General features: G+C 41.9%; 1 protein-coding gene across 8 annotated transcripts in view; it reads right to left on the bottom strand.

Annotated features, from left to right (window-relative positions):
* The window catches only part of KLF12 (KLF transcription factor 12), a 291,208-nt gene that overhangs the window by 61,955 nt on the left and 211,484 nt on the right, over nucleotides 1–17,769 (bottom strand). For 7 of the 8 annotated variants that reach the window (XM_054163014.1, XM_054163016.1, XM_054163020.1 and 4 more), the window contains 2 exons: nucleotides 17,152–17,287; nucleotides 2,114–2,173 (listed from right to left, as the gene is read on the bottom strand). In XM_054163014.1, coding sequence (XP_054018989.1) covers nucleotides 2,114–2,173; nucleotides 17,152–17,287 — 196 coding nt within the window. The remainder of the gene's footprint in view (nucleotides 1–2,113; nucleotides 2,174–17,151; nucleotides 17,288–17,769) is intronic. The other variant, XM_054163015.1, reaches the window with a different exon arrangement.

Here is a 17,769-nt window from a genome sequence, read left to right as displayed (position 1 = left end):
TCAAGGAACCTGAATTTGAAATTGTGCTTGAAATTCAACTTCATTTTAGAAAACAACATTTTGGGAGACTACCAGAGCCTTCAGAGTAATTTCCAAGTTCCACTGATAATTGCAATCAGGTCAAAGCAAGTTTTAAAGATGTTTTTTTAAAAATAAATGTATCATCTCAAGTTTCATACCAGAGGAAACCTTAAAAGTTTTATGTGGCTTTTAATAGAGAAGTTGCCGCAGCTGCTGCTACTTTGAAAATGTTTGAGTAATAAGATCTTGCAAAATTTTAATACAAATATATTAGTTGTAATGCAATTAACTGCAAATTAGAGATAGCAGTAGATTTGAGGAATGATTTCTGTATTTGACTACTCATTAGCAATTTAGAAGTGTAATTGCTCTTAAACACGCCGTCTTCTTAATTTTATTATGAAGCTTAGCTCTACTTGTAAATGTCAAGAATTTATTCTGCAACTTATTAGATTATACTGACTGTGTGAAGAAGCAGGTTTTCCTTCTCTACTCCACAGATGGATGGCCCGCAGATTACTAAGAGTAAATAAAGCAGTGAGTTGATGGTCATTTGTGACAAACGGAATCTTTATAGGGCTCACAAAACAAGTAGAAGAAGGAGGGAGGACAGAGGCATGCAAACGGAGGTTGGTCTCTTCTCCCAGGCAACCAGCACCAGAACAAGAGGACACAGTCTCAGGCTGCACCAGGGGAGGCTTAGGTTAGATGTTAAGAAGAAGTTCTATACAGAGAGAGTGATTGCCCATTGGAATGGGCTGCCCGGGGAGGTGGTGGAGTCACCGTCATTGGAGGTGTTCAGGAGGAGACTTGATGGGGTGCTTGGTGCCATTTAGTTGTGTAGGTGGGTTGGATTGGTTGAGGGGTTGGACGTGATGATCTTGAAGGTCTCTTCCAACCTGGTTTTATTATTATTATTATTATACACACTGAGAGTGGACATGAACACTGTTTTAAAACCAGGTAAAACAGCAGCAAATTACAGGAAGGCTGTGAACAACAAAACCAGGAAAGCTATTGGCACTGGTAGAATCATAGAATCAGTCAGGGTTGGAAGGGACCAAAAGGATCATCTAGTTCCAACCCTCCTGCCATGGGCAGGGACACCTCACACTAGATCAGCCTGGCCAGAGCCTCATCCAGCCTGGGCTTAAACACCTCCAGGGATGGGGCCTCAACCACCTCCCTGGACAACCCATTCCAGGGCTTCACCACTCTCATGGTGAAGAACTTGTTCCTCACGTCCAGCCTGAATCTCCCCACCTCCAGCTTCATTCCATTCCCCCTAGTCCTATCACTACCTGATAACCTAAGAAGTCCCTCCCCAGCCTTCTTGTAGGCCCCCTTCAGATACTGGAAGGCCACAATTAGGTCACCTCAGAGCCTTCACTTCTCCAGACTGAACAGCCCCAACTCTTTAAGTCTGTCCTCACAGGAGAGGTGCTCCAGCCCTCTGATCATCCTCGTGGCCCTGGTACATCCCTTCTGTCACACAACATCATTCCTAGTGAGGTGAGCTTGAGGAACCTTATGGCATCACAATGCTCACTGAAACCTCCCAGTCACCCCACCACTGGATTTGTACAAAAACTCTGCACTCTGAAGCAGGGCATCTACTAGCCTTACTACACAGTAAGGTTTTAAAACGTTTGCCTTCTTGAAATAAAAGCAAGGAAATGTTTGTGAAGACCTCTTCCGACATTTTACAGCTTTGCTTGTTAACTGTTTCATGGTAACTGGCCTGTTGCAATGTGAGCTATGCTGATTCACATTAACTTTGTTACTCAGTTTGCTATTAGCAGACTGTTTGGAACATTTTAAACTACAGTATCAAGCAAGATTTTTTTGTTTTTATTTTTAGTCACTGGGAGTTGTAAAAAACTTTTGCAGCTTTCCCTTGATGCACGAGACCACCCTCCCCAGCTCCAGAATACAAAAAAAGCAATAGAAAAAAAAATGAGTTTTGGACCTTGCCCATCCCCACATATCCCCCAGCCATAACATAAAGAGGGAAAGACAGCTGAAAAGCACTGCTACTACACTTTGTCAATAAAACAGAACATTATATAATACACAATAAAATGCTTCATACCTGGAGTTGAAAAAACGAAAAGGGTTAACAGCTGACCTGGCACAGCCCCACATGCTCTCTCTGGAAATTGAACACAGACAATTAGGAATTTTAAGTTACCCCAAACAATTTCAGGGGACTTAGACAAGCTTGTGGAACACTTACTGCAAAGTAAGCACATAGCCTCAGTGTGGAAGGGACTTTAGGCTTTTCCCATTCGTTTAAAACTACTTCTTAAACTGAAATTGCTCTATAGAGGTTCTTACTAATGCTAAGCAAGTCATTAGGAGCTCTGCCATTAATTTGCATGGGAGCAGAGTCAAGCTTTAGGGCCCAGGTGTCACCCAGTGGTAATTCTGGATCATGGTGGATCATATTTTCTTATTAAAAAAAAATCAGTGAGCAAGAGAAAAACATTAATGAGAATCTAGAGCAGGCAGACACTGCACATAAGATGAAATAGATGCTGGAGCGAACACCTGCTCCCAGAATTCTGCTGCTTAAGTAATACTGTTCCCAACACATCACTGAAAAACCTGCCCTTTAACTCTTTCTACTTAAAACTGAGACTCGAGGGACTATGGATTATTATCTGGAATACTGAACAATACACATGTATGATGTCATGGCTGTATAAATTTCTGCGTTGGGATTTGGACTACGTGGCATGCTCCTGTCCGCTAACAAATTCTGATCTACCGCATGTGTTCAAACAAGAAGCATCAAACAGTTGGCTTTTGGAAACAGTTGCACAATGTTAGGGAGAAGAAAAAAAAAAAAAACCAAAGAAGAAAAACCTGTAGAAATCCAAGACCATGAAAAAAAAACAAAAAACCTTCACTCCTCTCTGTGGTTGAGACCTCAAATGTACCATGACATAAGTATGAGGCCAACGCCCAAGAAACTAGCAAAAATATTAGAATAATAACATGCATCATAAAAATGTTCTAGCACACTAAGAGTTGAATTCATTTGCACTGGAAACATTTTGGATCCCTTGTAATGCTCAATTAAAGTGGCCATGCTGGCACAGTTAATTGTTGAAATGAAAAGGAAAATTTCAAAGCAACGTCTCTTGATTTATATAATTGTACTTTGGTCCTTGGAAACCTGCGAATAACCTTAATTTTTTTTCCAAGATTTTGCACTGCATCTTTCAAACCTCTCACATTTACTTGCTTTAAATATACAGTTAGCATTGGTCTTCCTTCTGTTTGCTTGGTTTTGCTATTTGACAGATGTTAAATTGCTAACCTAAAAATACAAAACAAAGTCAAGAACTTTCAAAATTTAAGTTCTGAGCTCTGTCACAGTCTGACACTGTTTTTCTTCCACCCTCTTTTTTCTGCTCTCCTGTAGAGTCTCTTCCTTCTTTAGAGACATATCTCAGGTAGCTATGCAGAGATTTTATTTCACAGTCTTGTCAGTACCTAAACAGAGACAAACGCCGCCCCCTACCCCATCAGCTCTTGCTTGAAATCAATAAGCATTTGAAAAATGGCAACTGGAAACCAAAACACTGACTGTTCTCTCCCATGTCACTTAATTTGTCATCACCTCTGTCACTTATTAAAAAAATACTTATTCCCCAAACTGATACAAACAGCCAGGAGCAATTTCTTTAAATTTTCTACACTTCTTTTCATCAAAGTCCCTTTTTAACAACTAAGCCATTGGGCAGGCAAAAACACAGTTGCTGAGGATGGTAAGTACTTGCATACTAAATTTTCTAAGTGGTAGATTTAGCAGACAACTAAGACTCTGTTTAGAACCTGCAGTATCCAGGCAGTGAAGTGAAGTGAAAGACACCCAGACATCCTCCCACCAACCTCACAGACACCTAAAATTTGCCATGTTCCTCTCTGTCCTGAAAGCCAACTGGCTGCAGTCTCCCACCCATCCTCTGCTCTGATCTCTGCTCAGAAGCTGTGGGGAGAAATGCCCAACCCTTGCTTCCAGGATTTGAACCTTATCTCTGCTATGACAATGGCTGAAACACACCTGACAACATGGATTCAGAGTAAAAGAGATCTCCAGGAGTCACTTCTCAATCCAAAAATACAATTGTAGAATGAAAAAAGAGAGGAAAAGGATGTCATTGTAGGACCACTCCAGGATACCTCTTCCATCCTAGTCTTCTGTTTCAGAACTGGCAAACGTAGGTGTCTGTCTTCCCGAGTCAGCGCTCTAACACTCATTTTTTATGCCAGATGTGGGTGGCTACACCACTACTGCCTCTGGCTCTCACATTTAAACCAAAGTGAAGGCTGGAATGAAGAGGATAGGTAGAAATACACAAGTTCAGAACAAACTAGTTGATCTTTTATTTTCCACAATAGGAAGTCTGGAATGTAAGCTGGTCTTTTTTCTTGCCCCCATCCCTCCCCACCCCCCAACTGCATTCTAATGAACAAATGAAAGTCAGAAGCCAAAGCTCCAAAGAGAGCAGAGTTGACTCATAGCCACATACCTAGCAGGTAAGCCCAGTGTGCTCTAGGAAGCTGGTTGCTCTGCTGCCCAATGAACTTTAGAACATTTAATTCTGTGTTTGCTATACTGTATCACAGTATCACAGTACCAATAAGGTTGGAAGAGACCTCGAGGATCATCGAGTCTAACCTGTCTCCACAGACCTCATGACTAGACCATGGCACCAAGTGCCACGTCCAATCTCCTCTTGAACACCTCCAGGGATGGTGACTCCACCACCTCCCTGGGCAGCCCATTCCAATGACGAACGACTCATGCCTTGTATAGGTGCTCTGAAACACTGCTGGGGCCAGGCATCTATTTTATAACTGCATGCCTCCACCAGACCCCCCTGAAAACAGGCAACTTGCACTTTGTCTCAAATGCCTGTGTTATTATGGTGGTTGTGTGTACTTTACATAGAATAGAATAGAATACATAGAATAAACCAGGTTGGAAGAGACCTTCAAGATCATCGCGTCCAACCCATCAACCAATCCAACACCGCCCAAGCAACTAACCCACGGCACCAAGCACCCCGTCAAGTCTTCTCCTAAAAACCTCCAGTGATGGCAACTCCACCACCTCCCCAGGCAGCCCATTCCAATGTGCAATCACTCTTTCTGTATAGAACTTTTTTCTAACATCCAGCCTGAACCTCCCCTGGCGCAGCCTGAGACTGTGTCCTCTTGTTCTGGTACTGCTTGCCTGGGAGAAGAGACCAACATCCGTCTGTCTACAACCTCCCTTCAGGTAGTTGTAGAGAGTAATAAGGTCACCCCTGAGTCTCCTCTTCTCCAGGCTAAGCAACCCCAGCTCCCTCAGCCTCTCCTCGTAGGGCTTATGTTCCTTGCAGTTATGTTACTTGCAGTATTTCACATGCTGCAAGCATATGGGGATAGCGGTACCTCTATGCCACGCAGTATATCAACAAGGAAGGACCTACTACAGAACTGCCTGTACTTGGTAGTTACTCTCAAGCAAAAGGAAAAACATTTTATACTGACTGTGCCTTAGTAGTGGCTAAGAATCTCAGACATAATGTGATGATACAGACAGCAAGTAGTTCAGAAGCAGAAATATTGAGTGCAAAGGGAACCAACCTGTTCAGCTGAGTAAATAATATTCAGCAAATAACTTACACAACATTATCCTGTTACTCTACTTTTGAAGCTTTTATGACTCAGATTTTGGTCATTATTCTTCTTCCTGCTGTGGACTTATTTATAAATGGTTTGACTTTTTGGCTCCGATAAGCAACTGATCACAGAAATAGCAATAGCCATCAGTTTTTAAGAGAAACACCATGGTGACTTCTATGTGATCCAATCTATCTGACTGCATTGTGTGTCACTGATTTATCATGTGGTATTTCAGCCCTATGCTAAATATTGTATTTTCAAAGCAAATAACTGAGGGAGATGTTTTGACAGGATTGAGACTCCTACTGACTTTTAATGAGTATATAAACACACACATTTATTTTTGTGCCTGATGGCAGGTTCTGTTCATTTCCAGGTTATTTTCTTTTTCAGGCTCTGTTTGCTATGGTGAAGATTTCTGTCATCAGTCAATACTGTAGGCATGCCTTAGGATGAACCCTTTTTAGGCAGCCTTTGGCCTCAGTATCTGGCAGCCTGCTCCATACCACCTGAAATTAGTGATAAATGCTAGGCAGAAGTGGTTTGACCATTATTGCCTCCTCTGAACCACCCTAGTCAGTTCCTTATTTTCTGCCTGCCTCAGGTTTTTTATTTCTTTGCACCATCATATCCTGTAGCAAGTCAGTATATCCCAGAAGGGTAAATAAATAAAAATATGACCCAAAACTTAATTTTTGAGCCATCTTTTGTTTGTCATGGTTATAATGATGAAGGTGCTCAGCTTGACTCTGAAAACTGTGACTATCATTGCTTCTGACACACCTCAGGATTAGATGCCATTATCTCAGCCATTGCATTGCTTTACTCCTTGCTTCAGCCTTCAGTTCCTTTAATTTTGGCTAGAGTAACTTCATAAATGTGGTGGCTTTAAGCTCCAATTATTCTTTCCTTGATGTGTCCAAAATAGTAACAGTCCTCAGTCACATACATGTGGAGAATGAATCCTCCTTGGCACACTGGCTCAGCACAAAAACACTCCTCCATATCCATCATCCAGGAACTTGCATTCCCTCCTCTGCATTTCCAGCCCAAAACACACCTACTGTGAGAAACAAGGTTGTGGTGGAGACACTACTGGTGAAACAGGATTGAACTAATGAAGGAGAAAAACCTATCATGATCTTTTCCCATTGTGCAGAAAAAAAGAATTGCAGAAAAAAAAAGTGGTGCTTTTTGTGGTGTGGGTTTTTTTTGAGATCCCTGTATTCACATACTCACTCAATTATGCCTTGCTAAACCACGTTCCCCTCTTAACACTGCCCTACTCTGCATGCAGTTCACATACCTGTGACCTACACAACTTTTTTTGTGGTTTTGCATGCATTGATCTAAACACTTAGGAAACATTTTTCCATATGTCAGTATAAGTACTGTTACTAAGATTTAATTGTGCTGCATGTTTGTCTGTCACAAAATCACAGGAACTGCCTTATGGAAAAGGAAAGATAAAAACTTATCTGATCAAGATAATGAAAAAGGAAATCATTTTGGCTCAAGTGACAGCAGAGGACAATGCTTTTTCTTTTTTCTTATCAGTAGTTCAAGGTAGCAGTTCACTGAGGTAGTTTTATTGTGCCTTTTTCTGGCTGTGTTCTGCTATCTAATCCACAATGATGAGTATTTGCTACAGCTCTGAATTTCTTAATGCACAGAGCTCTGCCTCTGCTTTCTGTGCTGATTTAGGAAAAAATAAAACCAAACCAAACCAAAACACACAAAGAAAACCCCAAAACACCACCCCAAACCCAGAAAAAGCTGAGTAACGAATCCCTGGGGAAACAGCTGCCAAACAAATGTACAAACTGCTAACTGGGTAGCAGTAAAGCATAATGTTATTTATAATTCATTTTTCGGTGTCATGCTCTTCAAGCAATTACACAATGCCTGCCTCCCTATCAATGAAATGCATTTCACATAGCTAATCACTAATGACTTCAGCTTCACTCTGGAGCAACACATTGTAGTGGATTAAGTGTGGGACTTAGAAGGCAGACATTCCTGATCCTCTGCTTTGCTGCATGGCCTTGAGCAAGTCACTAACCTGTGGATAATTATAATATTTGAACACATAGGGGACCTGTACAATTTAATTAGTTAATGTTTGCAAAGCACTCCAAAGGTAAAAAGCTCTATATGAATTATAATTATAGCCTACTGTTTTGGGGCATTTTATTCCAAAGCACATTTGCGTAAATATGTTTAGTAACGTAAAATCCCAATAATGGCAAAGTTTCACAACTACCTTGAAATGATTGGCACTTCTTAGACTCAAATTTAAATTAATTAACAGATTTAATCTATTCTTGAGAAGACAATTATATAAGGCATTTAAATACATACACTGTGCTGGGAAGCAAGATCTTTGAAAGGCTGCATGTGATAGATCAAGGTAATAAAAAAGACATACAGAAAAGTATCCAGGAACCCACACATGTTACAAACACTCTCTTGCTGCACCATGCTGGTCCCCCAAACAGCTTAAGTGTTTGGTTACCTTTTTTTCCCCCTCTTTAGCATCCAGACTTTTGTAACAGTCTTAAGATTAAGCGTTAGATTCAATGAAGTTAATCTTAAAACTCCTCTGGAATTTAGCAGAGCAAGGAAGCCTTGGTTCTTCCACCTCATTATACACTTCATTTAAATATTGCTCTTAGAAGAAAAATATTACTCCCAGCAATGGACTGATAAAAAAAGTAAAGAAGAGCAATGCCTAGCACTTCAAAGTGATTCAAAAGAAGAGAACAGACATCCTAATGGCAATGTGTCCTTGCTCTAGATTCATGTACTCAAGAGCCATGGTAACTTAATGTTATAGGGCAGATAGGAAAACGTAATTTGGTGTAGATCAAGCTAAAAGCACTTTTATTTTCAAATCAGCTTTCTTCAGGGAACAATTTGACAATATCCCTATCTCCTAATATACTGTCATTTAAGCAATACCATCCATTCAAAGCAGACAGCGATGTCAATTTCTTTGTAGTAGCTGCTTTTGATTTACAGTTGCTGTCCACCTGGCACTTGTTCCTAATGATCACTGCAGGATGGGAAATCTGTTACCCTGGCAAAAGGCTCTGGGACATATACCGGCAAATTTCCACACCAAAAAATCCTTGAGTCTCTGTGCATGCACAGAATGGCATCCTTTGATTTTACTGCCCAACTGTCAAGTGATTAAACTGTCTTTTGGGGGTAAAATATCACATATGGAGGAAAAAAAAAGGAAAAAGAAAGGAAAAAAAAACCAAACCCAAGCTTTTAAAAAAAGTACAGGTTCGTTGGATTACTAAAATCAAAGGCTTAAAGTTAGCAACTAAATGGCAAGACCAAGTGCAGGGTCCTGCATCTGGGTCGAGGCAATCCCAGGCACAAATCCAGGCTGGGCGGTGACTGGCTGGAAAGCAGCCCTGAGGAGAGAGTTGGGGGTGCTGGGGGATGAGAAGCTCAACATGAGCTTGCAGCCCGGAAAAGAAGCTCAACATGTGCACTTGCAGCCCGGAAAGCCAATCAGATCCTGGGCTGCATCAAGAGAAGTGGGGCCAGCAGGTCAAGGGAGGTGATTCTCCCCCTCTACTCAGCTCTGGGGAGACCCCACCTGGAGTACTGCCTCCAGTTCTGGAGTCCCTATTACAAGAGGGATATGGACGTGCTGGAACATGTCCAGAGAAGGGCCACGAGGATGATCAGAGGGCTGGAGCACCTCTCCTATGAGGACAGACTGAAGGAGTTGGGGCTGTTCAGTCTGGAGAAGAGAAGGCTCCGAGGTGACCTAATTGTGGCCTTCCAGTATCTGAAGGGGGCCTACAAGAAGGCTGGGGAGGGACTTCTCAGGATCTCAGGTAGTGATAGGACTAGGGGGAATGGAATGAAGCTGGAGGTGGGGAGATTCAGGCTGGATGTGAGGAGGAAGTTCTTCACCATGAGAGTGGTGAAGCCCTGCAATGGGTTGTCCAGGGAGGTGTTTGGGGCCCCGTCCCTGGAGGTGTTTAAGACCAAGCTGGATGAGGCTCTGGCCAGGCTGATCTAGTGTGAGGTGTCCCTGCCCATGGCAGTGGGGTTGGAACTAGATGATCCTTGTGGTCCCTTCCAACCCTGACTGATACTATGATACTATGAAATCCCAAAAGTGTATTGGTCTTTCAAGCTCTTGCAGTAGACCACAGTACAGCTTAAGGCACATGCACTTTTATATACAGAAGATTCTGAAATCTGAAATTCTATGAGAAGAAAGTTTGTAAAGGGTCCTATAAATACATTATAGAAAAGGTATATAAATACATTATAGAAAAGGCCACATGTAGGTAAGAAAAATCACACCTCTATTTGTTGCACAGATTTTAAGTTTAGATGCATTGGTTTAGCTTCTGCTTGAGTCATAGGCTTCCAGTATGGCCTTAGAAAATAATGTAGAGGGGGATTCCTCATATATAACATCACCAGTGCTAAGGTTTATCACTCTGTGTAAGTCATTTGTCCAAGTTCCTTTATAAGCATTGGCAAACGCAGGCAACTCCAAAAGGTAGATGATCACACCTGATGAGATTGTAGAATCATAGAATGGTCTGGGTTGGAGGGACCTCCAAAGATTATGTGATCCAATGCCCCTGCAATGAGCAGAAACATCCTCCACTAGATCAGGTTGCTCAGAACCCTGTCAAGCCTGATCTTGAACATCTCCAGGGATGGGGCCTCAACTATATCCCTGGGAAACCTGTTCCAGTGTTCCACTACCCTCATGGTAAAGAGCTTTCTCCTAACATCCAATCTAAATCTGCTCTCCTCTAGTTTGAAGCCATTGCTCCTTGTCCTGTCACTGCAGGCCTTTGTAAACAGTCCCTCTCCAGCCTTCTTGTAGGCCTCTTTCAGGTACTGGAAGGCTGCTATTAGGTCTCCCAGAGCCTCCCCTTCTCCAGGCTGAACAACCCCAGCTCCCTCAGCCTGTCCTCACAGGAGAGGTGTTTCAGCTCCCTGATCATTGTTGTCGCCCTCCTCTGGACCCACTCCATCAGGTCCATGTCCTTCCTGTGTTGAGGGCTCCAGAGCTGGATGCAGTACTCCCAGTGAGGTGAGATGCTGTACTCCAGGTGGGATGATTGGACCTAGAAGTATGCACCTCTCTCCACTGAGAAATTCAAAAATACTTGAGCTTAACTTTTAGACATATTACATTGTGAGAGATGAGCCTTGCTGCAAGGATATGACCAGACTGGACAGTCTAGTACTGCCCAGAGCTAGCTGAGATGCAGCACATTCTTTTGTTCTGGTGCCCTAGTGTCATTAGCCAACTTCCGACCCAGCAACACTTTCCACTGAAGAAACCTTTTCTTTCTTGCCACAGGATACATATCTGAGACTGCTGACAGAAAGTAAAACAAAGCTAGAACAGAAACATCCCCAAAATAGCAACACTGTGGTGGCATCAACCATAATACAGATGATTGCCCGATGGGGCTCTCTTTCACCAGTATCTTTCACTTAGATACCTGCATGCACACTTATTTCTATATTACTGTTTAATTTAAAGTCAGTCCAGTTTTGATAGTGACTCTGGAGGAGACTGAAGAGAAGCCCTACCACATAGCATGTGAGAAGGCAAGAGGACCACAGTTCTGTTTACTGAGTGTGGGGTCCCATTTCCATCAGGAGCATTGCAGCGACCACAGAGATTTCTGCTCTAAAGCCTTATGGCAATGAAAAAATGCATCCCAGAATTGGGAAATGTTCTTAGGAAAAATAAAATTGAAACTGATGTATTGTCATGACTTTGCTTTAGACCAATGAGCATTCTTCCAGTAGGAGAAATTCTGGGCCAGCATTAGTCAGTGCTCCATCTGAAAAATCACCATGCAAGTGTATGGCAGTTTGAAAACAAGCAAGATGTACCAGAGGAAAGAGATGCAAAAGTCACACAAGTACAGCCAAAACACTCTTGCTCATGTTTCTTGGGAGACTCAGGACAAAGTATGTTATCTGCAAGTAGAAGAAAAAACACAGGGTGAAAGCTCTGTATAAGGAATAGTACAGTGGTAGCAATGAGTGCAGCTGAAGCAGGAAACCAGACAATATCAGTGCAGAAAATGAATGGCTGATGGGAACACAGTTCTAAACCGCAAAAGAGAAAAAATAGCCACAGAAGTTAATTTACATTGAAGAGGAGATCTAAGGAGAAAAATGATACTTGAAAAACACCTATCAATGTAATGGAGTACATCGGTACCGTGGCTACACCGTCTTGTCTGCTGTGGAATTTCTTTTTTCACTAGTATGGTATCCAAAACTATCTCACACTGTACTGCAATAATAAAAGCCAGTAGAATTTAAAAATAAAGATCATCACATTAGCATCAATGTATCAATCAAGTAGAGCACTCAAAAAAAAAGGGGGTAGGGTCAAAACCTCTAATCTTATTTGCATAGAAGCACTCAGTAGCACCCAGCTCAGTGCAAAGAAGAGTTCATGCTGTCTGCCACCATGGTCACATTCAAATGAAAAATCACATTACTATGAATTAACTGAAGCTATAGCTACAAGTATTCAGGATTTCCTCTTTGAATTTCCTGTCTCTTCATTTTCCCAGAAAAACCAGAAGGCTACCTAAAGCATCACCAGTTTATATGCATAGTTTGTAATTTCCTTGACATTATTTGAAAGAAAAAATGGTTTTGCCAAAGGTGTTCTCTTCACTTACAATCCCTAAGGAGAAGAAAGTCTAGAGAGAAGGGGGAATTTCTGAATCTTTGGATTTTTACCAACATACTGATCAAAAGCTGTAAAGTAAATAAACTGCTACAAATCACCTTCTGCCTCTCCCACTTCTAACCTGAGCTTCTGCAATCAGGACTCCTTTTGTTGTGAGTGTTCAGGGAAAGAGACCTACATGTTGTAAAATTATATGTATTTTACTGTACATGTGTGCAGAAGAAGGAGATAGAAAATGCTCTGTTCGGGGTTTGCATTATTGTGTACTATGGAAGTGGCTCCTGAGCCCTGCTGCAGCAGGGCTGCCTAGGGATGGAAGGGCTGCCAGGCTGAGACAAAAGCATGTTGCCTTTGAAGGGGCCCCTTGAAAAGTTTTACTGGTCTTCTAGGGCTTCACTAATGGCTTGTCTTCCCTTGGCTTCATAAAGATTTCTAGAGCATATCTGAGATTTGACCCTGAATATATGATGCTATTCTTGCTGTGTAATAAGCCCCGGTGGTGTCTGGCATATAGAGGCAAATCTGCTCTTTGTTAGAGAGCTACAAGTCAAAATGAGTTTGTAAAACACACCACGAAAAGGATGACAATGCAAAGCCCAGTGAAATCTACATACTCCTGCAAGATTTATTATTAGCCAGAGCATATTATCTGAGATTAATAAATTATTCTTAGTCCATTTTATGGTAAGGCACAGCAACTACCATAAAGCAGCACTGTCACATAAAGAAATTTCACCAAAGTACCCTGCTTGAAATAATGACTTTGTTTATCTATAACTTTACATTATTGATTAGGTTTGCTGAACTGAAGAAGGGGTATGAAGTCATTCCAAAAGAACTACTGAGAAGTCTGCAAGCTCAGCCAATATAAAGCTGATAGCAAGAAGGCAATTTCCCAGAGAAAAAGTAGTCATACTTGGTTATTTTACAAATATGCAAGTAAATTTTCACTGTGTTTGCATAAATAAGAACCTAAAGCTAAATACATGGCTCTTAGTATCTGATTGTCACAATTTTTGCTGGCAAGATTTTTTTCTTGTAAGGCTATAGTAGACCAGAAACGAAGCTGCAGATACCTTCCAGTTTTAGAGGACTCAAAAAGCGAAGCTTTCATACAGGCATTCATAACTGTTCTGTGACCCGGTCACAAGGGTAATTTCCAAGACAATAAGCATAAAAACAGCTGTATCAAAAAACTGTGCCTCTCCAAACACCAACATATTGGTATTTAGAATAGCATAGCATACCATAGCATAGCATAGCGTAGTATAGCGTAGCATAGCATTGCACAGAATAGACCAGGTTGGAAGAGACCTTTGAGACCATCATGTCCAACCCATCATCCAACACCATCTAATCAACTAAAACATGGCACCAAGCGCCCTATCCAGTCTCTTCCTAAACACCTCCAGTGATGGTGACTCCACCACCTCCCCGGGCAGCACATTCCAATGGGCAATCACTTTTTCTGTGAAGAACTCCTTCCTAACAACCAGCCTAAACCTCCCCTGGTGCAGCTTGAGACTGTGTCCTCTTGTTCTGGTGCTGGTTGCCTGGGAGAAGAGATCAACCCCCACGTGTCTACAACCTCCCTTCAGGCAGTTGTAAAGAGCAATAAGGTCTCCCCTGAGCCTCCTCTTCTCCAGGCTAAGCAACCCCAGCTCCCTCAGCCTCTCCTCATAGGGCATGTGCTCCAAACCCCTCACCTTCATTTCTTGGTTAAAACTTTGACATTGCTAACCCCACCTGGCAGACTTAGATCCAAGGGAAGACACTGAAGCATTCAGTACCATCCTGACACTCTCAGATTCTGGAATGCTACCTCCTCTCTCAGGTGCTGTGGATTGCTGTACCCATGCCTTGAACCAGAGATGTGCAGTGCTGACATGTCCCTGGCAACTGTTTGCACTGCCCGCAGTCAGTGGAGAGGAATGGGCATTCATGGGCCTGAGTCTCTCTTTCTCTCTCCCTAAATCAGGCAGCTAGAATAGGTCAGAGGAATCAGCACCTGGAAACGCCTACTGCTACCCAGCCTATATGCAGGGAGGTGGGATAATTGGCTTGGATGCAGATATCTACATTGCAGATTTCTAACTAAGTAAGATGACTCAGGAGCTCCACAGACAGCACACAACAGAAGTCAGGAACCTCACAAAAGCAATCCTCCACAGCCCCACACATTGTGTGAGGAGCTGCACAGAGCCAACCCAAAGCAAATACCCACCATGGGACATTTTAAACTCCTTTGCTTATGGAGAAGAGGTAGCAATAGACAAACCTCTCTCTCTCTCTCTCTCTCTATATATATATATACACACATATATACTTACAATCCTTATGCAAGATAATTTAAAACATGTCTGAAAAAAACAGGAAAACTCAACTGTTGTCTTGCACCTTCCACTAGTGTCTACAAACCAGGCTTGGTGCTTTAACAAAGGGAAGACTGCACAATGTACCAAAGGACTGCTGCCAGTCCATGCTATTCTTCCCAACCTGTTATACACAAGGAGTTATTTTTTGTTGTTAAGAGTATAGCTATTTGTAAGAAAGAGCTTACAAGCTCACTTAAGAATGAACACACTCCGTGGAACAGTATTCTAGACTCTCAGGTCCAGCCTACCTCACTTTGGGCACTTAGGCCTACACTTTACTGCCTGCTGAAGCTGTCTTTCTATGCATGCCCCTGTGCTGCTCAGTTATTCAGCAGAGCAGGAGAGGTCTTTCCATGTCCTCAGAGGAAATGCCTCTCTGCTAAGTTTAGATGCTGAAACTGAGCACACAGGATCTCCCTTTGGAAGGCTTCAAAGGCACTTTCCTCTCTGCGATAAGGGTATGTAGAATGCAGGTTTTTATTTTCAGTGGACTGTTCTGCTGTATGTCTAATATTAAGTTTTGTCTTAGATGCCTCAAAATTCAGACTAGAGCCTGCTTGTAAGGCACACTACATTGTAGACCAAGAAAGAAGTGGATTGAGTTTAGTCAGTGTAACGTGCTAAGGTCTTTTTTCAGCTCAGCAGCTGGATGTGTGGTGTTTATGACCGAGTATGAAGTAAAGAAGAAGACAAATCACAGATCACAGTCAAATTAGATTTTCCTAATGGGGCTTTTGAAATAAGCTAACAGATTACTGTTTAAATAAAACCTGTAACAAGGATGAGTTGATGTTACATTATTAAATTTCTTAATTTAATTCTTAAGCTCCAGAGCCAGCCAAGTAATACTCAGCACATTTACCTTCACACACTGTGGAATGCACTGTGGACAAGCTAAAGAAAAAAAGCTTTACATGTTTTGACCAATTCTCTAAGTGTTTCAGCAGTATCAATCCCAGCGAACAGCATCTGCCTGCCAGTCATGTATTAGAAGTATTTGCTAGCATTCCATGCTTTCTTCCTTTCATTAATTAGACAGAATAATTTAGTGCAAAATCATGATGGATTGTTTTATTTTTCTAGCTTATTATGTGTGCTATAAACTGAGAAAAAAAACTTAGCACTTCAGGGCCTGGTGTTGTAAGTAGTGAATTCAAAATAAGTGCCAAGGCTTGCCTATCAAGCAATAGTGTCACTGGTGAAGAAACCTTCCCTTCCTGTTGGTGGAGGAGCATGCTAATCTCAATGAGAACTAATGACTTGCTTTGCTCATAGAGATCTCCCCTTCTGCTTAAGGGGAAAATAGGTGTGAGGATCACAGTTACTCTGCTTGACTAGAAGATAAATTAGCAGAAGTCTGGGGAAAATACAAAAGAAGTAGTTCCTCCTCAAACACAGTTTAGAAACATCAGTGCTTTTGGGTATTGATGGCCAAGAAAGCAGAACAAAATATAAGTACTTTTAAATACCACATTAAGACATTTAAAATGATTCTACAATAAATTATATGGTAACAATGTCTGATGTTCTGTATTGTATCTCTTCTTATTTAATAATGTCCAGAATACCCATATTTTGAACCTTTGAGATAATGCAATCTGTTTTGTGGGTCTAGCACAGGCTTCAGTGCCTGGAGACGCTAGTTCTATTTCCAGCTCTGCTTCAGACCTACAGGATGACCTTTATGTGTAACCTCATTTTCCTCACCTATAAAATGGGGATATTAATACTTATTTACCTCACAGTTGGTTCCCTTCCAGATGCTACAGTGACTGAGCAAGCTCATGCATCTACAGAATTGCTAGTGTTCATGATAAACTGGTTTTTTTTTTAAAGCAGCAATACAAACATGAAAATAAGATCTTATTTGCCCATCCAGTGAGTAAAAGTACACAGCAAAATAACAGCAATGAAAAAACTTTTCAAAGCCTCTCCCTCATTTCTTCTCAGTGACATTGTCCTTCAGGAGAAACGTAGGTAGTTCCTATTTGACAGCAACTAGAATGCATTTCTTGATGCTGTTTTCAGTAAAGGAAAAAAATTTTGCTTTTTCAGTGAAAGTCTAACCTGGTCTGCCTTTGGAGGGGATATGAAAAAACACTACTAGATCTGCAAGTAAACAAAGGGAGATAAACAATTTCCGTTTGAAACTTTACCTAATGATGAAGGTAGAGATGAAAAAAGGCAAAGAGAATCAGAGAGCGACAAGAGAGAAAGTCATCTCTTCCTAAAGGGAACACAGAAGAGATGCTGGCAGGTATGCTGGCCCACAGCTGGGGAGACACCCTTGCAGCACCACCGAGGCCTGTGAACACCTCAGCAACACTCATCTCGCTCTGGGAACGTGATACTTACTCTTGTACTGCTCTGGCTATGGAGAGCGCTGTAGATCCAGTTTCATTAACGCTATCTAAGGTCACATTTGGCAGGTCGTCATCATCACTGTCACTTTTAATTTGTCTGGGAGATAGGCCTCGGGGGTCCATTTGTGCTGGAAAGAGACATATAATGGATTAATATGAGCGTGCTGAAATTAATCTTGTCCCTGAACAACATCAGGGCGCGCAACACATCCGCTTGCTTCGGGTGGATGGCATCGCTTGTGCTGAGCTTCCCAAATCAGGTGATGGATTGGCAAAGTCAGCTAGCGGTGCTGCAGCTGCGTGTGGGTGTGTGAACACACACAGGCCACACCAACGCCTTCGGCAGACCTGAAATAAAACTGTGCACGTAATAACTGTCAAAAACTCAGTTTTACCCTCAAGTTATTTACTCTGCTTGTCTTCACAAAGTGAAAAGGCTACATATGCTTTGTGCAACACAACACACTTGAGAGTAAATGTTACAGCAAAATTTCAGGAGCAATCTTTGGTTCTGAGTACCTTTTGCGAGATACCAGGCTGGGACTCATGCCACTCCAATTAAAGTCTAGGCATCTTATCTAGGTCCTGATTGCTGGCTCTATTCAACAGC

Source organism: Dryobates pubescens, chromosome 7, assembly GCF_014839835.1.
Source record: "Dryobates pubescens isolate bDryPub1 chromosome 7, bDryPub1.pri, whole genome shotgun sequence".
Lineage (NCBI taxonomy): Eukaryota > Metazoa > Chordata > Aves > Piciformes > Picidae > Dryobates > Dryobates pubescens.
This window is presented reverse-complemented; position numbering and strand designations above follow the sequence as displayed.